The 26,234-nt window shown below is 39.2% G+C and overlaps 1 protein-coding gene across 5 annotated transcripts in view; it reads left to right on the top strand.

Annotated features, from left to right (window-relative positions):
* Positions 1-26,234, top strand: part of LOC109916979 (SRSF protein kinase 2-like) — a 185,115-nt gene that overhangs the window by 140,093 nt on the left and 18,788 nt on the right. For all 5 annotated transcript variants that reach the window (XR_007264453.1, XM_048610175.1, XM_048610172.1 and 2 more), the window contains 5 exons: positions 5,426-5,663; positions 6,184-6,669; positions 7,150-7,250; positions 13,686-13,793; positions 24,342-24,411. Coding sequence is in view for 4 of the 5 variants with exons in the window: in XM_048610175.1 (XP_048466132.1) it covers positions 5,426-5,663; positions 6,184-6,669; positions 7,150-7,250; positions 13,686-13,793; positions 24,342-24,411 (1,003 nt within the window). In the remaining variant the exon portion in view is untranslated. The remainder of the gene's footprint in view (positions 1-5,425; positions 5,664-6,183; positions 6,670-7,149; positions 7,251-13,685; positions 13,794-24,341; positions 24,412-26,234) is intronic.

The following is a 26,234-nucleotide window of genomic DNA, read 5'->3' as shown; positions in this document are numbered from 1 at the left end:
TAATTTTCTGAAGAAGGGTCTAGGCCTGAAACGTCAGCTTTCCTGCTCCTCTGATGCTGCTTGGCCTGCTGTGTTCATCCAGCTCTACACCTTGTTATCTCTCTTCATTGGTTATGTTATACGTTTTGGGATTCCTATAGTTCCACACACTGTAGTAATGGCTTTATTGGCAACTTTTTAAATGGACCCAAAGAAGTATGTTTACTGTATGACCCTGATGTTGAAATAGAACACATCGACGCCATCCTGCATAATAATGACTACCTTGATAAAATCATTTCTCATTGTATATCATGCAGTCATGAAAGGCCTAAAGTCAGTCTCTCTTGGTCCTGAAAAAGTACTCAGTCTTTGTTAGATTAACCTGGAAAGGTAAAGTATCTCAACCTTGATCAACAATTGAAACTAGCTCTTTTATGCCACTACAGTGCAGTAGCTACATGAGTGATATTCACCACTAATGGGATGCTGCTGACAAGCTAGTAAAGGCTTTCTGCCTGTCACACAAATGAGTAATGTGGGATAAGAATTTTAGTGTTTGTGTGATGCCAGTATGTAGGCCCATGCATCATAAAGACTGGTAGGTTGTATCAGACTGCATATTACAGCAAGCAAGGTACTAATTGTATTCGACCAATTTGTGCTGGCAAAGATTGTGTCTGACATTAGGTACAATTCAGAAATTGGGCAACATTTTCCAGATACTCTTGAATGAATGAGGAATTTCGCTGACAGCTCATTTCGGATTGTCAATTGGGCTTGCACTGTGGTACACTTGTATGTACTGGAAGCTACACATTGTAATAGGCAGGACGGGGTGGGGGAAATAAAACATGTATACACACACATGCTTGTTTCAACTCAACAAAATAAGTGACAGCCTAGTTCATTTCTCAGGGCAATTCCTTGATCAGTTACAATCAACCTGACTAGACTTAAATTTATACCAAGCATGGCGTTTAACTGTCAGTCAGTAGTAAAGAATGCATTCTCCATGGCAGGGCTTGTACCTGTCATATAGTATGTGTCAGTTTTCCTCCTGAATTGGTATTCTTAACAAATGTCCTGATGAGTGTAAGACAAAAAACTTTGATGGATTATATTTCAGCAGCATTCAAGTTCTGTACTACCAAATGATTATTTTGTGTGGCCCAACAAGGTTGCTTGACAGTAATTATCGGTTATCACGCAGTTTAAAAACTCACTCACTCCTGAATGCCCTATCTTGTTCAATATTCTTTTGTGGTGAATTAATCCAAGTTCGGTAGTTTGTAGAACCTTTATACAAGTACACACATTGTAGAACATCTGCTAGAAATGTCTGGATCTCTGCACTTAACTTGTGTGCATATTCCAGAAGCCTGGTTTTATCTCTGAGTAAATGAATGGATTTCAAATGCAATAAAATCATGCCTCAGAGGTTTTCTTTTTATTTATCGCACAATAAAAGTGACCACTGATTATCTAACTGTTATTTATTTGGACAAAATCTGAGTCAGTGTGTTCTGATGTAAAATATAAAGTGGGTCCAGAATTATTTGCAAGGTAATGGTGAGTTTTTTTTTTGCATTGTACGATTTTTGCATTTTGAACATTTCTTTTCCTTCTGTCATAGAGTCACAGACATAGAATCATTCAGCACAAAAACAAACCCTTAGCACTCCATGCTGACCAAATTTCCCAAACTAAACTAGTCCCATTTGCCTGCATTTGGCACATATTCCTCTAAACCTTTCCTACTCATGTACCTGTCCAAATATCTTTTGTAACTGTGTCTGCATCTACCACTTCATCTAGCAGTTCATTCCACATACAAACCACCCTCTATGTGAAATAATTGCCTCCCAGGACCTTTTTAAATCTTTCTCCACTTATCTTCAAAATATGCCCCCCCGTTTTGAATTCCCCCACCCTCCGGAAAAGACTTTTGCTATTTACCTCATGTATACCCCTCATGATTTTATAAGTCTCTATAAGGTCAACCTCAACCTCTTGGACTCCAATGAAAAAGTCCCAGCCTATTCATCCTCTGTCTATAACTCAAACCCTCCAGGCCCAGCAACATCCTGGCTAATCTTTTCTGAGCCCTCTTTAATTTAGTAATAGTCTTCCTATAGCAGAGTGACTAGAACTGTACACAGCACTCCAAAACTGTCCTCATCAACACCTTGTACAACCTCGACATCGCAACTGCTGTATGCAATGGAAAACTGAAAGAACTGTGGATGCTGGAATCAGAAATAAAAACAGAAATTGCTGGTAAATCTCAGCAGATCTGGCAGCACCTGTGGAGAGAAATCAGAGTTAATGTTTTGGGTCCAGGGACCCTTCTTCAGAACTCCAGTTTCAAAGAAGGGTCACTAGACCCGAAACGTTAACTCTGATTTCTCTCCACAGATGGTGCCAGACCTGCTGAGATTTGCCAACAATTTCTGTTTTTGTTCCTGTACTCAATAGTTTGAGCAATGAAGGCAAGCATGCTAAGTGCCTTCTTAACTACCCTGTCTACCTGTGACACAACTTTCAAAGAACTACGTACCTGACCCCCTAGGTCTGTCTGTTTGACAATACTACCCAGGGCCCTATCATTAACTGTATAAGTCCTGCGCATGTTTGCTTTACCAAAATGCAATCCATTTATCCAAACTAAACTCCACCTGCCACTCCTCAGCCCATTGGCTCAATTGATCCAGATCCCTTTGTAATCTTAGATAACCTTCTTCACTGTACTTTTTCTGTCAATCCAATTTTCTTTTCCTTTTATTTCTGTCTGTCCATTGGATGTCACTTTAACTCACTTTTCCATCATTTCTCTTACTTTCTCAATCCTTAAGTTTGGCTTAAGGAGATAGACTGCTGGCTTCTTCATTCAGCAGGTTCCAGATGCCTCATTGCCCTCTATACATGGTCATTAATTTGTACTTCTGTTACATAAAGATTTTTAAATAAAAGGTGAGGAGAAAAGCCTAATTAAAGGGTATTAATGGCTGTATTAGTTGGAGGTCTGTCCTGTCAGCTCCAGTATATCTCTGTAGGAGTTCTTCGGGTACTGTCTTTGAACTCATCATCTTAAATTGATTTATCAATGACTTCTGACCATCCTAAGTCAGAAGTAAGGATATTTTCTGCTGATTACATAATGTTCAGCTCCATTCAAAATTCCACAGAAAATGAAGCAGTACATGTCCAAATGCAGCAAAATCTGGACAATATTCAGTTTTTGGCTGACAATTAGCAAGTAACATTCACACCACTCAAGTGCCAGGCAATCTCCACCTCCAACAAGTGAGAATCTAACCATTGGCCCTCGACATTCAGTGGCATTGCCATCACTTGAATCCCCCACTATAAACATCCTGGGAACTACCATTGACCAGAAACTAGACGAGTCATGTTAATACCGTGGCTACAGGAGCAGGTCAAAGCTAGGAATTTTGTAGCTAGAACTCCTCTCCTGTTTTCCTGATACCTGTCCACCATCCACAAGGCATAAATCAGGAGTGTAATGAAATACACTCCACTTGACTGGATGTGTGCAGCTCCAATAATACTCAAGAAGATTGACATTATCCAGGACAAAGCATCTTGGTTGATTGGCATCTAATCAACCACCTTCAACATTCACTCCCTTCACCACCAATTCACAGTAGCAGCAGTTTGTACCATCTACAAAATGCACTGTAGTCATTTACTGAGGCACCTGAGACAGTGATGCCCAAACCAGTGACTGCTACCATCTAGAAGGCCAAAGGTAGCAGATACAAAGGAATACCTGCAAATTCTTTTTTCAAGTCACTTGCCATCCTTACTTGGCAATCTATCACTGTTCCTTCACTGTCACTCGATCAAGATTATGGAACACCCATACTAACAGCACTGCGGGTGCACCCACATCCAAAGGACTGCAGCAATTCAAAAAGGTAGCTCACCACCATCTCCTCCAAGACAGTAAGGGGTGGGCATAAATCCTGGCTCAGTCAATGATGCCTACATCCCTGAATGAATAAAAATTTTGGCCTCTGACAATATATCTTGAAAGCAGTTACTAGAAGGGCAACAGTGTAGTTGACAGAAGCAAACAAACTAAAGAAGATGAGAGACAAAAATAGGAATTCATTAATTTATTCTATGTTAACAGGTAATTTGTTTATGTGCATGTGTTTAATGTGGACCAATTCAAAGTCATTTGTGAGACCTGTGAATTCCTCATTCTGTTCAGAGCATTTCTCACTGCCAAGGACTGGATCTCAAAACGACTTTATCTAGGTGGTTGTGACTTCCTTAATGTCAAGAAGTGGACAGCTCTTAAACAGATGGATTTAACATAATAAATTGGTGCTAAATAGGTCAGAACGAACTAATTATCAGCAAAGAATGCTTCTGGACAGTCTATTGTATACATTTAAAATTAGTTTTAATATTGAGAAACCATAGGCAAACTTGCTACTGCATCACAATCTCATGTCATATTCATTGTTTAGATTTACCTATAAAAATTGCCCTGAAATTCTGAAGAATTCTAGGGACTTTGTTTCATTCTAAAAGAGTTGGAAGAAATTAATTGAATGTCAATTATGGCTTTGTGATGGTGGCCCTTTTTCGAAAACAGAAGGTTTGTCTCAAGTCCTACTTCAGAGATTTGAATATTTATACCTGCAATATGAAGACATTTTGCACCATTTGATTGCAGACCTTTGTTTGAAATGTTGAACTGAAGCTGCACTTGGTTTCTCAAGTATTTGTAAAAACAAAATTCCAGTTAGTAGTTGAGGAATAGCAGGGCGTTCTCCTTGTGTTCTTCACCAGTGTAACAAAATAAAGCGTCTGGTCGTTTCCCACATTGCTGTTTGTGGGACGTTGTGTGCAAATTAGCTATCACATTTCCTACCTTAGAACAGTGACTACATATCAATAATGTTGCATTGGTTCTGGGATTTCCCGAGATTTTTAAAAAATGCACTGTAAAAAATGCATGCGTAAAAATGCATAATTTATTATGCATAACCTCCGGTGCCGCATGTGAAATCTGTATATCACTGGTGTAATTCTTTTAAACTGATGAATTTACTTGTACTGTTGAAATCTCCTCACGTGATACCAATCATTAGTGATATCGACTTTAACTTAATTAACAGTTGCCTTTTTAAGAAAAATATTGATAGCAGATAGAATCTGAACACAGCACTTTCTTATCTGTTGATTGTAGACTTTTGGATAATTAACCACACAGTATTTTAAATTCTATGTTTCACAATGAGGGGAAAAAAGGAATATCAGGAAGCAAGTGAGCGGTGATATAGATATCTTTTTGCAAATGTAACATTAATTAAAATGAAGCTTTATATTCTTTTCTAAAATGTTTGATTGGTTACTTGTACCAATTTTAGAGTATTGTGTATTAGTAAATAAGTTTTTAATGTTTTAGGGAGGAAAAATGTCTAAAAACAAAAAGAAGAAGCTGAAAAAGAAGCAGAAGAGGCAGGCGGAGCTGCTGGAAAAACGTATGCAAGAGATAGAAGAGTTGGAGAGAGAGGCAGAGAGGAAGAAGATGGAAGAGATTTTAACAACTGTAACACCAAATGACCAGAAAGGAGAAAAAATAGATGAGCTGAAAGAAACAGTGATAGATCATGTGGTAGATGAGGAACAACGTAATGAATGCAGTAGGTGTTCTGAAAAATAACTTTCATATTCAAAAAATCATATTCTTTATGATGGCAACCTTGATAAAGTATGTATGGGCTTTGCAGGAATTTGCAAATCTGACCTGCTTAAATGTCTGTGTTTGATTTGGCAATTTGTTTTGAGCCCTATGTATTATAAGAAAAATAATGTTGCTTAACGTTTTTGGACTGATTACCATTTCAAATCTTTAAGGCAAAGAAGAATGCCTTACAGCTTGTCATATCTGTGTTGGAAAATTTCAACCTATAAAAAGTCTTGTATTGATTTTTTTTCTTTTGTTTTAGATGAGCATTTTCTCTCCAACATTCATTCATTTTCATAGTTTGCAGATAATATCCAGATTTGCATATCTTATTCTCTTGGAGCTTTTCATCATTTCTGGCCAAATTTGCTTAATCAATGAGGAAGAACCTAATGAATACAGTGAATATTTTGAAAAATGACAGTTATGTCAATATGATTTCATTTGAATAATTTCCTGCATTATTCATTTACCAGATGAGGTTGATAATCAGGAAGAAAAGGAAGACACAGAGAAAGAAAATATGGAAAAAGATGAAGTAGAAAATGTGGTTACCAGGACAGAACTGAAATGCAATGAATCACCAAAAACGAATGGACATGTTGAAAATGGTCCATTTTTGCCTGATCAGTTTTGTGAAGAAGAAGAAGAGGAGGAAGATGATGATGATGATGATGATGATGAGTGTCCAAATACAGAAGGGAGTCCTGCCGATGGACCAAATGCTGAAAGTTTAACCTATAGTGGCCCTTATGGACGGTTTAATGGAGAGTTGCAAAATGGACAGAATAAAAGCCCTGAGGCAGAGTTCTCTGAAATGTCTGAATCTGTGTTTTCTAAGCTTTTAGAATCTGCAGCTTGTGGATCAGATGTTTCGACAGTGATTGAACGAGAAGACAGTATTCCATCTCAAGACAGGAGCAGAACTGTGTCTGCATCCAGCACCGGAGACGTGCCAAAAAGTGAGTATGCTGTTATTTGCTTTTATGTTGATGAAATGCATAAAGAAGTTATACTTATACCACTATATTCTCACTAATTTTGTCATTTCAGTATTTACTTTAGAAGTGAATTAATCTGAAGATTTTTGAATCTTTTTATTACAAAAGCATCAATTTTATTAAAAAATTACAATAAACTATGATGGATGCATTGATATATTTAGCCTGTTATCAGAAAAGCATTACTTGGCATTTTGAACACTATCTGCAGTTTCTGCATTTCAAATTTTAACTCCCAGAAGTTGTTGTCCATTTTGTCTTGTAATAGCAGCAAGCCCAGACAGCAAAATCTGGGCCAGTATTTGAACACATACACATTATTTATGCAAACGGATGCAGTTTTTAAGTTGTTTAGGAATGCCAACTTTTTATTTTCCAGAAGCACTGTTGATAATTTGTCATTGCAACACCAGAACATTATGATTATTTCTAACTTTACAGTAAAAGTTCGAGCAGCGGATTTGCTGGTAAATCCACTTGATCCAAGAAACGCAGAGAAAATTAGAGTTAAAATAGCTGACTTGGGAAATGCTTGTTGGGTTGTAAGTACATTATACTTTCTAAAATGATTAACTTCTGTTAGTTACTATTCTGAAATTAAAACTAGGTTTTATGGTTGAATAAGTGCAGATCTTTTTAAAAAAATTTTCAAATGTTATGTACTAAGAAAACATTTTATTATGTTGCTAGTCTTATTACAAAATAGTTTGAACTTTAAAGAGGCTAGTCACTATAGTCATTCTTCAATAGGAGAATATTGTGCATTTATTGGCATTGACCAGATTAAAATAAATTGTACTTAGAAAAAATTCCCAAGGTACTTCACAGGAAAGGTATTAAGTGTAATTTGACTCCAAATCACACAAGTATATTGGAGGAGATGTCCAGAAGCTTTGTCAAGTAGGTAATGTTTAAGGAGCATCTTAAAGATGAAAGATGATGTGCGTGGGAAAGGTATACAGAAAGACTTCAGATTTTAAAACATAGTAAACTGAGGGCATGGCTAGTAATGATGGACCAATTAAAATTGAATATCCTTAAGAGTCTGGTATTAAAGGAGCACAGATATCTTGGAGGATTATAAGATTGAAGGAGGTTACAAGAGATGGAGAAGGATGAATCCATGGATGAGAAATTTAAAGTCAGAGGCATGCTTAACAAGAAGTTTATGTGGTGAATGGAACTTGGTGCAAGTAAGGACACAGCCATCAGATTTTTGAATGATCCCAACTTTATTAAAGTTAGTATGGGATACTAGCTAGGTGTGTTTTGACATAGTCAAGTTTAAAGATAACATAGGCATGATGTTTTCAACAGCTGGTGAACTGTGGCAGGGCCAGTGTTGGAGAAGTGACTGATGTTGAAATAGGCAGCCTTAGTGATGACATGAAATGTAGTTGGAAGCTCATTCCAGGATCAGATGAAACATCAAAATTGTGAACAGCTTGGTTCAATATCATATATTTGCTATGATTCCTGCATTACAACAGTGACTATGCTTCAAAAATACTTCATAACTTGAAAATACTTTCACGTTAAAAATCTCAGACAAAGTGATATAGGACAGAATCTTCCCAACCCCTGAACCATGTGGACATTGGTGATCTATTTTTGGTAAAATAAGATGAGATCAGACTCAACATTGAGAAAATAAAGTCTCATTCTCCAACCAAGTTTTGAATGGTGAGAGGAGAATCTTGCTAGCAAGCAGTGAAAGATCAATTTGTATCCATTTGCATGTGTTAGCACGTCATTATTATTAATCACATCTCATTGAAACACACTTTCCTATTCTCCTGCCTGTCAGTTAGAAACTAGATGGCAACAATTAGTTGCGTTTCTGTGGTGTATTGGTTATCACGTTTGCCTTACACGCCAAAGGTCCCCAATTCGAAACCGGGCAGAAACAGTAGCAGTGCCCCTTTGAAATGGGTGGCATGGTGGCTCAGTGGTTAGCATTGCTGCCTCACAGCGCCAGAACCCAGGTTCGATTCCACCCTCTGGCGACTGTGTGGAGTTTGCACATTCTTCCCTGGTCTGCATGGATTACCTCCCACAGTCCAAAGATATGCAGGCGAGGTGGATTGGCCATGCTAAATTGCCCGTAGTGTTCAGGAATGTGTAGATTAGGTGGGTTATAGCGGGGTAGGTCTAGGTGGGATGCTCTGAGGGTCACTGTGGATTTGTTGGGCCAAAGGGCCTGTTTCCACACTGTAGGGATTGTATGAAACTTCTATGGAATTCCAGAAATGAAAGTCAGAGGTACTTGGTAATTCCAACTCACCGCTTCTTTCTCCAGTCCTCCAACTTGGGCAGCAGTCAACAACTTCTCAGGACACATTCCATGAGCTGAGCAACTGCACCCGCTCCACAGAAGTTGACATCAAACACCATATCAGCCTTAATTCCTCTCATGACACACCGCAATTACAGTCCAATTCTACACTTTAATGCTCTAGTTTGGAATGAGTCAACATCTTTTATTGTAATGCACTGCCTGGACATTTTGCATGCCGGGACAATGCTCCTGGATTGAACCAAAGAGCATCTCATGGCTCTTCGCTTGCTCTCTTAGCACTCACTCAATTTGCACCTATTTGGATACTTTCTTGCTTTTTTGCCCATCAACCACAGCTCAAAACCCTATGTCTTGCCTTACTGTTTAGGGCAGACACAAAGCCATACCAACAGTCATCAATCAAGGGGCTGGATGTGTTCCTGTACAATCTCACATCTGCATCATCTACCAATAACATACACAGTAAACACACTATATGGGCTTCAACCAAATGGCCATGTCTCAGAGTCTAAGGGGAGATGTCCTCAGTCATACTAAGGAAAACAGTCAGGGAGTACCGGCACAGTAAGTTGTATATCTTTTGATTTTGGTCTAGGGGCTTGGACATGGTCAGTCAGACACTTGAAGTGTTCAAGATCAGGGGATGTGTTTCTGTACAGATCAAGGAATGAACCATGTTTGGTCCTGCAGGTCCAGTCATTTGGGAAACTGCACAAAGATATGTCAGGACTCTGGTCAATTGTCTTTCCAGCCTGTCCGTCTAAGTTTGTCACAGAGTGAGCCACAATCAATTCTGGAAGTCAGATCAATGGAAGTCATGGGGGGGATTCAAGGCAGCATGCTGGAATGCAGAGAAAACCATAGTTGTGAAGGTGAGAACAAAACCTGTAAACAGGGGAGACAACTGTATAGTGGAGGACAATGATTACTGCAGGGGGTGAGTGCCACGATGGTTGCAAATGCCCTAGCTTTGACAGGGATCAGTGCAGCATAATAGTTGGCATGACTAAGTTGAAGGCTACACTGAGTATTGTGGCAAGAACAGCACTCCCTTAGACAGCCTCCAAGGGACAGGCTGGGTAGCCTGTGGAGCTTGGTTCTTGTATTTGTAAACTAAAATTCACAAATATAAATTTATATCTGCAATGAAGTCCCAGCCATTGGCACTGGAGCTGGGAATCCTGGAAGGTTTCAGCATTGGTGAGTATTTCTGCTTCTCGATAGAGGGAAAGTTGGACAAATGGGATGCCATTGAAGCATAGTCCATTGGTAATGAGATGAGATGCAGATAATAGTGTGAGAAACCTCTCCACAGCTCATGGAGAGAAAGCCTTCATGAAATCTACCAAAATTGACACTCAGATAGGCACATAGGAGTATGATGACCAAGACTTGGCTCAAAGATGGGCACGAGTGGGTTGCTGAACATTCTTGGTTATAAGGTAATTCATCAGATGAATTAGAGAGGGGGATGGAAGACAGGGTTCACAATTTTTATCAAGAATGAATTATAGCAGTGAGGAGGGACGTTTTCATTGAAGGATCATTAAATAAGGCCGTATGGGTAGTAGTAAAAAACACAAAAGGGGCAAGTGCACTTTTGGGTGTGTGCTATAGGCCCCCAAAGAGTCAGGGGGAGAGAGAGGAAATATGTAATCAAATTTCAGAGAGGTGTAAGACTAATAAAACAGGAATAGTGGGTAATTTTAACTATCCAAATATTAACTGGGATAGTTTTAATGTGTGAGGTTGGGAGGGAATAAAGTTATTCATTTGCATCCAGGAGAAAGTCCAACAAGGAGGAGCCAGTTCTGAACCTCATATTTAGAAATGAATATGGGCAAATGTAAGAAGAGTCACGAAAGGATCATTTTGGATGATTCAGTTAGATTTTGGATGGCAATTGGATAGAGAAGAATGAGCCAGGAATAAATATTCTAAACTAGGGAAGAGCTAATTTTATTAAGATAAAGGTATGATTTAGCCCAAGTGGATTGGGAGCAGCTACTTGCAGATATAACTGTGAATGAAGTGAGAGGCACTTGAGAGGTAATAAAGTGTGCAGAGCAGATGTGTTTCCATAAGGATAAAGGGAAGGACTAAGTCAAGGGAACCCTGGATGTCAAAGGACATAAAGGTTAGGATTGAGTTTTAAAAGAAAGAGCAGCTTATGGCCGGGTGCAAGGAGAAAAGAGTCTGGGGTGGAGGGGGAATTTTAAAAAGGAAATCAAAGAAAATAGGAAAGCAAAGAGAGTAGATGAGAAAGCGTTGGCAGGTGGTATAAGAGAAAACCCAATGGTAATTTTTAATAAGATATATAAAGAGCAAGAGAATAACTAGGGAAGGCGTAGGGCCCATGAAGGACCACAGAGAGAAATATGGGCACGGTCCTTCATAATTATCTTGCATTGGTCTTAACAAAGTAAAGGACAGTGCAGGTATAGACATCAGGGTGGAGGACTGTGAAATATTAGAAGAAATTAATATGGAGAGAAAGGAGGTACTGGTGGGTTTAGAGTCTTAAAAGAGGATACATCTGCCAGTTCTTGTGAAATGTGTTGAGGGTGTTGAGAGAGTAGGAGTGGAGATATCGAGGGACTTGACAGTAATTTTCAAATCCTGTCTGGCCACAGGGGTGGTGCTAAAGCCCCATTATTAAAAAAGAGAGGAAGGGATAGATCAGGAACTTACAGGCCCATCAGTCTAACCTCAGTGGTGGACAAATTATTGGAAAGAATTCTATGGAGCAGGGTATGTCTGCACTTGGAAGAGACACAGATTAATCAAGGATAGTTGGCATAGACTTGTTTAGGAATGATCATGTTTGACAGATATGAAGGAGTAATGATAAGGACAGTGCATTTGATGTGGTTTGCCTGGACTTAAGCAAGGGTTTTGATAAAGGTTCCTCAAAGCAGGCTGGTCTAGAAAGCAAGAGCCCGTGGCATCCAAGGCAAAAGTCACATTGGATCCAAAATTGGCTGAGAGGCAAGAAACAGAGGGTGATGGTAATGGGATGTTTTTGAGACTGCATGTCTTTTTCCAGTTGGATTCTTGAGGGCATGGTGCTGGGGCCCTGGCTGGTTGTGGTGTCATTAATGATTTGGACTTAGATACAAGGGATACAATCATGAAGTTCACAGATGACATGAAAATTGGTAATAAAAAAGGTGGTAAAGAAAAGGGGGAATAGCTGTAAACTGCAAGAGGATATAGAGGGACCGGGCAGCTAGGCAGAGCAGTGGAAAATAAAATTCAACCTGGAGAAATTAGGTAAAGTATGTGAGAAAGGCTGACAGCAAGGGATAATACTATGAATAATAGGACCTTAGAAAGTACTGAAGATCAACAGGACCTCACTGAAAGTAGCAGGGCAGGTGGAGAATGTGGCTAATAAGGTACAGAGGATACTTGCCTTTATTAGCCAAGGCCTAGAATACAAGAGCAAGAAGGTTCTTGTATAATTGTATAAAATGCTGGTTTGGCCACAACTGGAGTACTGTGTCCAGTTCTGGTCACCTCATTAAGGGAAGGATATAATTGCACTTGAGAGGGTGCAGAGGAGATTTATAACATGCTGCCTGGACCAGAGAATCTGAACTATGAGAAAATATCGGATAGGCTGGGATTTTTTAAACTGGAGCAGCAAAGGTTGAGAGCGACCTGATAGAGGTGTATAAGATTATGAGGAGTTTTCCTTTCTTAGAGAGGTCAATAACCAGGAGATAGATTTGAGGTAAGAGGTAGAAGACTAACAGGGGAGAAAATTTTTCACTCGGAGGGTCCCTGAAAGAGTGATTGATACAGAAATTCTTGTAGTTTTAAGCAGTATTTGTACGTTGGCTTGCATTACCACAGCCTCCAGGGCTATGGACCAAAAGCATGAAAATGAGATTTGCGTAGTCAGATCTTTGTTATGATGTGAAGATGCCGGTGTTGAACTTGGGTAGACAAAGTCAGAGGTCACACGACACTAAGTTATAGCCCAACACATTTGAAATCACGAGCTTTTGAAGCACTGCTCCTTCATCAGGTAAGACTATAACCTGGTGTTGTGTGACTTCAGATCTTTGTTAAGCAGCATACCCATGATGGCCTAAATGGCCTCCTCTTGTGTCGTAAATGTCATTGACTCTGAGTCATTTTGGGACATTTAGTAGCATACAAATGCAAGTTGTTTACTTCAAAAAAAATGCATTTTTCAAAGGGAGATTGGTAACAATTACAGACTAGTGGAAGAAACGTGTTGGTCTGCATTGCTTAAATTGAACTTGTGTATTGTTTTGTCAATTTTAAGTGAACTATGAAAGACCAATTCTAAACAAATTTTATCTGATATATCTAATTCACTCTACTGTTTCTTTTTGCAATTGGAAAGGTCTGAAAAGTTTGATCACAGCTGGCACAAGCTATTTTTTAATAGATCAAAACATATTGTGCTTGTAATTATGAAATTTGATCTTTGAAAGATCACTCGATACTCCAGTGACAATCAATTCCAAATTTTGTGTGATGATGAGCACAGATCTTCAGTGATATGTTAGAATCAGTTTTGAGGTTTCTAAATGTGCTGACTTCTAATCTCTTCTTATTCTTCTGTTATAAATTCTATAATAATGAGCAAGCAATCTGTGATATGTATCTTATATCTCTCTTTTACAATTAACGTTTATTACAGCATAAGCATTTCACAGAAGATATCCAGACAAGACAGTATAGATCAATAGAAGTTCTGATTGGTGCTGGGTATAGCACACCGGCTGATATATGGAGTACTGCCTGTATGGTGAGCTAAGAATTTTCCATTTCGATTAAGTAAATTTTCAAAGGAACAGAAAACAATGTAATTTTTTTTAGTCCTATTTTATGTCGAATTTTTCTACAGATAGGTATGTCAGTGGTGTAACTTGTAAATTTAATCTTGGTAATTTTAGTGTTCCAACTCCACTGTATACAGCATTTATTCTTTTAATTTTGACTTTGAGAAGATTATGGACTGAAGACCTGGTTGAGTACAAAATCAGAACTGTTAGTGTAGTATGAGAGAATGAATCATTGTTTGAGGTGCTTTCTTGCATAAAAATTGAAATGCAAAGGAGTAGGGATAAGTCAGACACAGTGCCACTGTCATTGACTTGAATGTATTGCAACTCTGTCACAATTTCCAAGATATTGAAGTGGTAATTCACCTAACTGTCATTTAGGCTATAATCCAGTGAACACGCATACTAATAAAAATTGTCAATCTGGACTTTGTAGCTTTCACAGCATTGTACAAAATTTATCCAACCCTTCTGACATGTCCTAGATAACATTCCACCCTCAGCCAAAACTAACACAATAGAACTACAGGTCATTAAGCCAGTAATTTAATGAGACCTTCCAGTGTGCACATAGGCTGTCGCTTCTGCCGATATGAGTGCATTAATTCATTCATTGAACATAGAGACCTTTGAAATGCCATATGGAAGCAAAAATCCACATTCATATGATCTTTCCTTAGTTGTAAAATTGCATATATCTGATTTCAACTTCTAGAACATAGCAAGCAATGACTTAACACTGATGCAACCCAAATGCTTTTGTGATTCAACTATATCAATGTTGTCTCTGGGTGCAAGTTCACTTATGAAAGTTGTACTCATGGTATTTACCATTGTAAGTGAGCTGTCAAGCATTTTAGCTCTCAGGATTCTGTATCTTGGGAAACCTGGATCTTGAAAATACGTGCTGCATCTGCAGTCTTCACCGCATACAAAATCAAGGGCAACAACTGCATGAGAACATCATCCCCTAACAAATTCCCTACCAAGTCAGCTTGGCTTGGACGAACATTACCATTCACTAATCGTTGCTGGGTCAACATCCTGGAACTCCCTCCCGAAGCATTTTGAGCACCTTCCTAACATGAATTCCCATGTCTTAAGAAGGTGCAGCACCACCTTATGATGGGCACCTCAAACAGGCAATGAAGGTTGATCTGAAAACATCCACATCTTAACAATTAATTTTCAAGAACTTTTCCTATACTTCTCAGTACAACCTCAAAGGTTTTATTTATTCATTCATGGCAAGTAGGTTTTGCTGGCTGGTCCAGAATTTATTGCCCATTGCTAATGTTCTTGAGAAAGTAGTGGTAATTTGCCTTCTTGAACCGCTACATTCCATTTTGTGTCATTACACCTCCAGTGCTGTTAGGAATGGAGTTCCAGGACTTTAACCCAATCACACTGAAGGATCAGCGATATATTGCCAAATCAGGATTGGAGGTGGCTTAGGCGGAGCTTGCAGATGATGGTGTTCCTACATATCTACTGTCCTTGTGTTTCTAGATGGTATTGTCACGGTTTGGAAGCTGCTATCTAAGGTTCCATGGTGAATGTCTGCAGTGCATCTTGTATGTTTTATGTTTTAACATGTAAAATTAAAATGAGGGCAGTGTATTGACATAGATAAAGAACTGGCTGGCAGACAGGAAACAAAGATTAGAAATAAACATAAAACAATTTTCTGAGTGGAAGCCAGTGACCGCTGGGATACCACAGGAATTACTGCTTGAACCCCAGCTATTCACAATCTATATAAATGATTTAGGTATAAAAACTAAACGTAATATCTCCAAGTTTGCAGATGACACTAAGCTGGCAGGATGGATTGAATTGTGGGTAGGATACAGAGTTGCTTCAGGGTGATTTGGACAAGTTGAGTGACTGGACAAGTACATAGCAGATGAAATATAATGGGATTAAATGGAAGGTTATCCATTTTGGTGACAAAAACAGGAAGGCAGATTATTTTGAATGGTGACAGATTGGGAGAGGGGTAGTGCAACGTGACCTGCATTTTCTCGTACATCATCACTGAAAGTTAACTTGTAGATGCAGCAGGTGGTGAAGAAGGCAAATGGTATGTTCATCTTCATAGTGACAGGATTTGAGTACAGGAGAAGGTGTGTCTGCTGCAGTTGTACAGGGCCTTGGTGAGGCCACACATGGAGTTTTGGCCTCCTTAACTGAGAAGGATGTTCTCACTATGGAGCATCTACAACAAAGGCTTATCAGACTGGCTGATGTTATGAAGAAAGACCGGATTGATTAGGACTGTACTCACTGGAAATCATAAGAATGAGGGTGGGAGGAAATCTCAAAGAAACCCATAAAATTTGAAAAGGAATGACAGGATAAACACAGGAAGAATGTTCCCTATGATCAGGGAGTTGAGAACCAGGGATCACAGTCTAAGGATATGGGATAGACCATTTAGGACTGAGATGAGGAGAAATTTCTTCACCCAGAGAGTGATGAACCTGTGGAATTCCCTGCTACAGACAGCGGTTGAGGCCAAAACATTGAATGTTTTCAAAAAGCAGATAGATATACAACAGCACCTTATGAACTGGCAATCTCGATAAACTGGCAAAAATTATATACCTCAAATACTGGAAAGTTACTGCATAATCATGATTTCCACAATATCCAAGCAGTCAGTCTCTGGAGCAACTGGAATGTTTGATGAACTGGCACACTCCTGGATCCTTAGTTGCTGGTTGATAAAATGTTTGCTGTACTTCGTTGTTCTAAAGAAATCAAAGGGAATGGGGTAAAAGTGGCAACAGGGTACTGGGTTTGATGATCAGCCATGATCATACTGAATGGTGGAGCAATCTCAAAGGGCCAAATAGCCTACTCCTATTCCTATATTCTGTGTTTCTGTGGTACATATTGCTGCTATGGAGCATTGCTGGTGAAGGGAGTGAATGGATGGGATGCCAGTCAAGTAGGCTGTTTTGTTCTGGACTGTGTCAAGATTCTTGCATATTATTGCAGCCATTCTCTTCCAGGTAATGGAGAATATTCCATCACACTCATAACTTGTGCCTTGTAGTTAGTGGTCAGGCTTTTGGCTATCAGAAAGTGAGTTACCCACTGCAGGATTCCTCAACACTGAACTTTTGTAGCCACACTATGGTTAGTTCAGTTCAGTTTCTTGTCAATGGTAAACCCCAGGATGTTGATAGTGGGGGAGTAGGCGATTGTAATGTCTTTGAATGTCAAGGGATGAGGGTAAGATTTTTTTTCTGGTTGGAAATGATCATCTGGCATTTATGTGACATGAACATCTGTTACCACTTGTTAGCCCAAACATAGATATTGACCTAGTCTTGTGGACATTTGGACATATACTGCTTCAGTATCTGAGGAGTCACAAATGGTGCTGAAGATTACACAATCATCAACAATCATCCCCGCTTCTGACCTTATGATGGGAGGGAGGACATTGATAAAGCAGCTGAAGATTTTTGGACCTAGGACACTACCCTGAGGACCTCCTACAGTGATATCCTTGAGCTGAGATGACTGACCTCCAACGACCACAACAATCTTCATTTATGCGAGCTATGACTCCAACTATTTGTGAGTTTTCCCCTTGATTCCCACTTATTCCAGTTTTGCTAGGCTGCCTTGATGCTGCACGTGGTCAAATCTTCCTTGATGTCGAGCACAGTCACTCTCACCTCACCTTTGGAATTCAGCTCTTTTGTGTATGTTTGAACAAAGCTGTAATGAGTTTGGGAGCTGAGTGGCCCTGCGGAACCCAAACTGAGCGCAAGTGAGCACGTTATTGCTCAGCAAGTGATGCTTGGTAGCACTGTTGATGATGTTCATCAGTAAAACAATGAAAAATAAGAGCTTTGTGTAATTGGCTAGGTTAAATTTGTCTTGCTTTTTGTGGACAAGATTTGCCTGGGTAATTTTCCACATTGCTGGACTGGCTTGGCTAGACCATTGCATGTTCTAGAGCACACATCTTAATGCTGTTGGCAGTATGTTGTCAGACCTCATTGCCTTGGTGGTATCCAATGCCTTCAGCTGTTTCTTGGGGTGATATTGGGGTGAATTCGTATTACATGGGGTGAATCCAGTTGGTGGACGACCAATGGGACCTGTGATGTTGGGACTTCTGGAAGAGGCTAAGATGGATTACCACTTGATACTTCCGGATAAAGATTGTTACAAAACGTTTCAGCCTTATCTTTTGCACTGAGTTACTGGGCTCCCCATCATTGAGGATAGGAATGTTTGAGAAGCCTCCTCCTCTTCCACTGAGTTAATTGTACACCACCATCCATGACTAAATGTGGCAGGACTGCAGAGCTTATATTTGATCCAATGGTTGCGGAATTGCTTAGCTCTGTCATCACTTGCTGCTTATGCTGTTTGTATTAAAGTAGTCCTATATTGTAGCTTCATTGTGAGGTTTGCCTGGTGCTGCTCCTGATATGCCTTCCTGCTCTGTTCATTGAACAAGGGTTTTTGCCATGGTTTGTTGTTAATGGCATGTTTTCAGTAACCTCGCCTTTTTGCTTATTGTTAAATATTATCTACTACCTCCAAAAACCCAAATGCAAAATGTGCTGCCCCTTCTGCTTCACTGATCTTGGTAACAACTGGTAGTTGGATTGCTTTGCATGGCTCATTGGTAGTATTCCTGTCTCTGAATCAAAAGGTCATGGGTTCAAAGCCCTTTTAAAGCCCTTTCAAATGCAAAATCTAAACTGGTACTGCGGTGCTGTACTGAAGGAGCACCATTGTTGGACAGAATGTCTTTCAGATGAAACATTAAAACAGGTCTCTGCCTGTCCCCTCCTATGGATGTGGAAGTTCCCATAGGACTATGCAGAGAAAAACAGTGGCGTTCTCTGACCTAGTCAATGCTTATACACTAACCGGCATAATTATTGAATCAAAATATAATAATGTGCATTATCTCATTGTTTTTAGAGGACTGTTTGAATTCAAAAAACCAAAGAATTGTGGATGAAGAAGGGTCACTGGACCCAAAATGTTAACTCTGTGTTTTCTCTCCACAGATGCTGCCATTTCTGTTTTTGTTCCTTTGAGTTCAAATTGACTGTCATGTTTTCTAGGTTACAATAGAATTGCGGAAATACTTCAAAATACATTATTTTGATGTAAAGCACTTAAGGAGATCCTCATTGAAAGGAACTCTTTTCTAATCTGATCAACTTCAACAGTTATCAAATGGCTTAGTGATCTGCTTACCAGGTGGACAGAAAGTCTAGAAAGGTGCATTTGTCTTACTGCTCAAATGTTGCTTGCCTTGTGCTTATTTGCTCAGCTGCCGCAGGGCTTTCCATTCATGGTTCAACAACTTCCAGAAGTTGACGCCTTAACATTTATTAATTTATTTATTTACTTTTCTTAATTCATCTCCAGCCTACTACAATTTACATGCATCTCTCCAGTAAGTGACTAATTCTCAATGTACATAGGGTGATTTCTACAATAAATGGTACTTTGCTTTTATGTCTCAGGGTCCACACTACCACTAAGAATAGCGATTTTTTTAAATTTTTTTTATTTATTTTTTTTTTATTTTCCCCATTGATTCTTGAAATGTAGGTATCACTGACAAGGCCTGCATTTACTACCCATTTAAAACTCTTCTGAAAAGACAGTGGTGAACCACTATCATGACAGCTCAAAGAATAGATAGTCCATTTCAGATGGCAGCTAAGAGTCAGCTACAAATCCTGTGGATTTGGAGTAATATGAAGAAGAATTTCTTCAGCCAGAGAGTTGTTAAAATGTGGAATTCATTGCCACAGAAGGCTTTGGAGACTAAGGCATTGAGTGTATTTAAGATAGAGAGAGATTCTTGAGAGTAAGGGGATCAAGGGTTACAGGAAGAAGGCAGGAGAATGGGGTTGAAAACATATCAGTCATGATGAAAAGGTGGATCAGACTTGATGGGATGAATGTTCTAATTCTATTTATATTTTTTATGGTCTAAGACCTGACTCTACTAAGGATAGCAAATTTCTTCTCTCAATGGACACTAGTGAATCATAGAGGTTTTTGTGACACTCATGACTGACCACCATTACTGATATCAGCTTTTGAATCCCAGATTTATTTACTTCAGTGAGAATGCCTTGGCTTCCATGGTAGGATTTGAACTAATGTCTTCAGCTCATTAGCCCGGGCCTCTGGATTACTGATCCAGTAATCCAATCATCTTTTTCGTGGGATGTATGCATTGTCAGCAAGCATGGTGAAGTAGTGATATTTATGCTGATGGTGGGTTGGAGTTGTGGGAGTGGTAACGAGTGAGTCGAATAGGTGGAGTCGGTGCCTAGACTTACTGACATGACAGCTGAGAAAAGCACTTGTTGTCCATCCCAAATTGCCTTGAGAGCAGGTAGGAGTTAATCACATTGCTGTAAGTCTGGGGTCAGATATAGAGCAGACCAGATAAGGTCGGCAGATTTCATTGTGTAAAAATGAGCCAAATGGGATTTTACAATAATCATTAATAGATTCATGGCTGTCCTTGCTTCTATTACTGAAACTAGCTTTCAATTCCAGATTTTATTAATATAATGTAAATTGTATCTGGGATAAATGGGATTTGAACTCTTGTACCCTTAGGAGAAACCTTGACCTCTGAATTACTATTCCAGTGGTATTACCATTATGACCCCCAACTCCCCTTTCCGCTTCTATTCCTTAAAAAAAGTTAGATAACAAATGTAGAAAGAACTGGAGACACTCCAGCAGGTCTGGCAGCATTTGTAGAAAGAAAAACAAAGCTAACATTTCGAGTCCAATGACTCTTCTTCAGAACTGAAAGCAGCTCAGAAATGGTGATATTTATGCTGACGATGAGGTGGAGTTGTGGGAGAGGTAACAAATGAGTTGAATAGATGGAGTTGGTGCTTAGAGTGAGGAATAAAAGGGCAGCAGGATTGCTCATAGCAAGCCAGTAAAGAAGTAAACACTTAATTTTTTTTTGTCTTTTATCCATTTGGTCACAGGGTATGTGCGCCACTGGCCAAACCAGTATTTATTGCCCATCCTTAATTGTCCAGAGGGCAGTTAAGAGTCAACCACATTGCTGTGGGTCTGAGTCGCAAGTAGGCCAGACTGGTTAGGGACAGCAGTTTCTTTCCCTAAAGGGCATTAGTGAACCAGACGGGTTTTTCCGACAGTCATTTCAAAGTCATCATCAGGCTGCTAATTTCAAATTTTTATTGTATTTATCTATCATGACAGGATTCAACCCAGATCTCCAGAACATTACCGAGGTTTCTGAATGAATAGTCAAGTGAGCGTACCACTAGGCCACCACCTCCCCTAACGGTGTTAATAGGAAGTGTGAATAATTGTAAGTGGGTTGGCTGTGCTGGGAAAAAGCCAATCAGAACAGGGTATGGGGTTGGTTAACGAACATGGAGGAAGGTGTTCATACTCTGAAATTGTTGAACTCAGTGTTAAGTCCTAAGAACTATAAGGTATCTTGGTGGAAGATGAGGCTGTAGTTCCTCTGGCTTGTGTTGAGCTTCGATAGAGCACACAGTAGGCCTGAGAAAGAAATGTTGGCATGGGAGTATGGTTGAAGTGGCAGGCAACTGGAAGCTTCGGGATCATTTTTATAGATCGAGCAGAGGTGTTCCACAAGATGGTTACCCAGTCTGCATTTTGCCTGTTCAGTGTAGAGACCATATGTGAGTGTGAATGCACACTAGATTAGATTGAATGAGGTGTGGGTAAATCCCTGCTTCATTTAGAAGTTGTGTTTGAGGCCTTGGATAGTGAGGAAGGAAGAGTTAAACCGACAAGTGATTGCATGGGAAGATGATGTAGAGTTGTGAGGATGTCTTAGGAGTGGAGGAGGAGTGGATGAGAGTGTCCTGGAGGGATGATCCCTGATGAATGCTGACAACAGGGGAAGAAAATGTGACTAATGGTGGCTTTGCTGCTGGAGGTGCCAGAATTGGTTGCGTATGATCCTTTGGATATGCAGGCTGGTGGTGTGGAAAGTGAGGACAAGTGGGACCATGTTGTTGTTGTGGGAGGGAAGGCAAGGAGTAAAGGCAGAAGTGCAGGAAATGGGTCAGCTCAAGACCCTATTGACGACGGTGGCGGTGAATCTTCGGTTAAGAAAAAGGTGGACATGTCTCAAGACCTCTGTGGAAAGTGGCATCGTTAGTGCAGATGTGACGGAGACAGAGAAACTGGGAGAATGAAATGATGCCCTTACAGAAGCAGGGCATGAGAATGTATCAGCAAGGTAACTGTGGGAGTCGATGGGTTTGTAATTTGTGTCAACGGCTTGAATATCCTAAATGTTTAGTCTGTGCCATTTCCATCTTTTTAACTTGGTACTGTAATAAACTAAATGATCATTGTAATAACTTACTAGATACTTTGTGAACCTTTTTCAGATGATCTTGATTTTCAAAAGCATTAGAGGAATTACATTGAGAGTATCGCTCAGACCATGAGCAATGAAATTTATAATGATTCCAGTTTCATACATACTTCATTTCTAAACACGAGAAAGTCTACATATTTTGAGACTGAAACTACTTATTTGTCATAATGATTGCCTCTTTTGGTGTAAAAAATTTGCAATGTATTGGTTGGGTTTTTTGGTTACTTTTTAAGAAGTAGACGTTATAGTGATCCGTGTACACATCAACCATATTAAATTAGAGAGTATCCTTCTGAATGTTTTGGCGCACAGTTTTCTTTTAAAGTAATATTGTGTGGCTGACGACCTCCGTCATATTAATTGTCAAAGCCCCAGAAATGTCAGGTTTGAGCAAATGTGAGGTTTAACATGAAAATTAAAAATTGTGACTTGGTGCTCCACTTCTCCCTTTGTGAAAATGGCATCCCACTGACCTGCATCATCAGTGAAATGCATTTTTACTGCTTGAAGTTTTCATGCTGGATATAAACTAAATTAACCAGACAAAGCCGAAGTTCTGTCTGTTAGCACTATTTTAATTATTAATTACTGGTAGTCGTCCTCTCCGATGCTAAAATAAGTGACTGTAAGTGTCGAGTTTCATTGCCTTTTAATTGTTGTTGGATGGTGCAAAATTATAATTTTATCTTTTTGATAACCTTGCCTTTGTCTTTTGTTCTCTTGCTCAATCCAATTTTTCTATTCTTCTCTTACTGTATCCAACTTTTAACATTGAATTTACACCTTTTGACTTGAACTTCTTCTGTGTCCTTGCTCTACTGAATTCCCAGTTGTTCAATCTGATTAGTAAGGAGCTACACGGTTGCTTGCCCTGCTCGCTCAGGTCCCAGAGCAAGTTTCCCTTTCTGCACAGTTATCAGCTCAAATTCATCTACTTGCCTTACAAAAAATTTAAAAACATAAATATTCAAGGTTAAGTCTAACTAATGACAGACACTATTAGATACACCATTACAGCAGATTATGGGCCACTTTCTAGGTAGGCCTTCCTGGTCAAATGACCCAATAGGATGGACTTCTTTTGAATCTACCTTATTTGATATATCTATTTTGTATTGATTAATTTTAAAGAAATCATCTTCCTGTGTAAAAACATAAAAACCCAGAGAACTGGGGATGCTGGAAATCCGAAATTGCTCAAAATTCAGCAGGTCTGGCGGCATCTGTGGAGAGAAAGCTAAGTTAACATTCTAGTTCCTCTGAAAACATTCTAGAGAAGGGTCCCTGAACCAGAAACGTTAACTCTGCTTTCTCTCCACAGATGCTGCCAGACCTGCTGGGTTTTGCTAACAATTTCTGATTTTGTATTTTCCTTTCTGTCCCACTCTGTAAGAAGTAAAGAGGTAATTAATTAGAAATATAATAATTTTTTAAACAACAAAAAAAGTACTTAAAGATGGTGGACTTCCTTATTGAGGTAGCGTTCTCCTAATTCTGAGTATATATTAGAACATAAGCATCATTCTATACGTTTACCTCTTAGGATCCTCTTCTTCCCACCTTTTTTTAAAAATCATTTGTGGGATGTGGGCATTGCTGGCTGCCCAGCACTTATTGCCCATCCATAGTTGCTCTTGACAAGGTGGTAGTGAGTTGCCTTCTTGAACCACGACAGTCGAACTGCTGTGGGTTGGCCCACAATGCCATTGGGAAGGGAAATTACTTACTTCGACAATGTTGAATTGTGAAGGTGCTGGGAACCAAAGCTAGATAAGGAAGGTACCAGTGGCTCAACATCAGAAATGTAATGTAGATTGCAGCTCTGATTGTGAAGCTGCTTCTTTGTGATGAGCTTTCATGCTAAATAGAGGTTTTGTAAATCTCATATAGGAGTGTGTCGTAACATGAATGCTCAAATAAGACTTTTACAGAATGCTACCAAGTAGACAATACAGTTGAGGAAAATGAGCACTTAAAACAAAGCGAACTGTTAAGTTTTTAAGTTCTTCTGATTGAGGGCAGATAAATGTGTTCTTAACTGAATGGACTATGGGGAGAAGTGCTTTATTGAATCTTTATTTTATACTTCCAAAAGGCCTTTGAACTTGCAACTGGAGATTATTTATTTGAACCTCATTCTGGTGAAGACTATTCCAGGGATGAAGGTAAGTATAATTGCATATTTGAGAAGTTCATATTAAACTTTAATAGTGTGATTTAAAACCTGACATTGAAAAGATAATTTCAACACCAAATAAAACTTCATAGTTTTTTAAATTCATGCCTTCACATTTTTTTTTGCTACTGCATCTGCTTATTCTTTATCCACGAGTTCAAAACATGTATTAAAGTTAATAATCGTGTCCTGGTAATTGATGTTGATAATAGTATTATATCATTGTATTGAATACTCCCTCAATTGATAGTAGCTTTAACTTTTAAAATGTTGCATTTTTACATCCTGATTCAAATTCATTGATATAATCTATGATAAAGTAGCTGCAACCAAAGCAGCCTTGAATTTATAGTTTGGTTAATTGGTGACGAATTGTGCTTGGTGAAAGGATGCTCCTTTGAATTAGTATTAATCTGTACGGATATTAACTTTCAAAGAGTAGAAATTTAATATGCATTAAATTCAACACTTTACAGTCTGAGGAATAAAATGGCAAGGAAATTGTGGAAAGAAATATTTCTTTGGTGTAGCAAGAAGAGCACATGCTGATTTTTAAAAGTTTTGCATTTTTCAACATGCAAAAAGAGAAAGAAAACTGGTTCAATTTTCACAAACAAAATAAACCCTCTGTCTTCCAGTGCTTGTAGATATAGGAGGGGAACTCCTTAGCATGTAGGAGTTTCGAGCCATGCAGTTGTTATTTGAGCTCAGTGGGCTTCCCCAACCAGATATGTATGAGGCTTTATTCTAAGCCTATTGGGGTAGCAGAGGCTCTTGTAAGAGATGGTAGAAGCTCTGTGGATTGGCAGTGAGCTGATTTTAAAAGGGGGATAGAACAAATTTGTGGAGCTAAAGACCAGTTACCTTAATTTTATTCAAATAAAACATTTGGAATTTTTAACTCCCAAAGTTATATTTAAAAAGAACCTAGAATGTGATTTTGATTTATTGTTGTCACATAGAGTCATAGAACCATCCAGCACGGAAACAGACTCTTTGGTCCAACCAGTCCATGCTGAACATAATTCCAAACTAAACTAGTCCCACCTGCCTGCTCCTGGCCCATATCCTTCCAAACCTTTTCTTTTCATGTACTTATCCAAAAGTCTTTTAAACGTTGTAATTGTACCTGCATCAACCACTTCCTCAGGAAGTTCATTCCACACACTGACTAGTCGCTGTGTAAAAAAATTGTCTCTCATGTCTTTTTTAAATCTCTCTCCTCTCACCTTAAAATTGTGCCCCCTAGTCTTGAAATCCCCCATTTTACGGAAAAGACAACTACCATTAATTCTGTCTATACCTCCTCATTATTGTATAAACTTCTATCAGGTTGCCTCGCAACCTCCTATGCTCAGTGAAAAAAGTCCCAGCCTATCCAGCCTTTCTTTATAACTCAAACCTTCCATACCTGGCAACATACTGGTATATCTCTTCTGAACCCTCTCCAGCTTGATAATATCCTTCCTATAACTGGGCGACCAGAACTGGACACAGTATTCCAGAAGAGGCCTCACCAAAGTCCTGTACAACTTCAACATGACTTCCCAACTCCTATACTCAAAGGATTAAGCAATGAAGGCAAGTGTGCCGGATACCTTTTTAACCATCCTGTCCGTGTGTGATGCAGACTTCAAAGGATTATGTACATGTACCCTTAGGTCCCTCTGTTCAACAAAATTACTGACAGCCCTACCCTTGTTTGTTGCACCAAAATGCAACATCTCACATTTATCCAGCTTGAACTCCATCTGCCATTTTTCAGCCCATTGACCATTTGATCAAGATCCCTTTGTAATCTTAGAAAACTTC

This window comes from Rhincodon typus, chromosome 22 (assembly GCF_021869965.1).
Source record: "Rhincodon typus isolate 14 chromosome 22, sRhiTyp1.1, whole genome shotgun sequence".
NCBI lineage: Eukaryota > Metazoa > Chordata > Chondrichthyes > Orectolobiformes > Rhincodontidae > Rhincodon > Rhincodon typus.
This window is presented reverse-complemented; position numbering and strand designations above follow the sequence as displayed.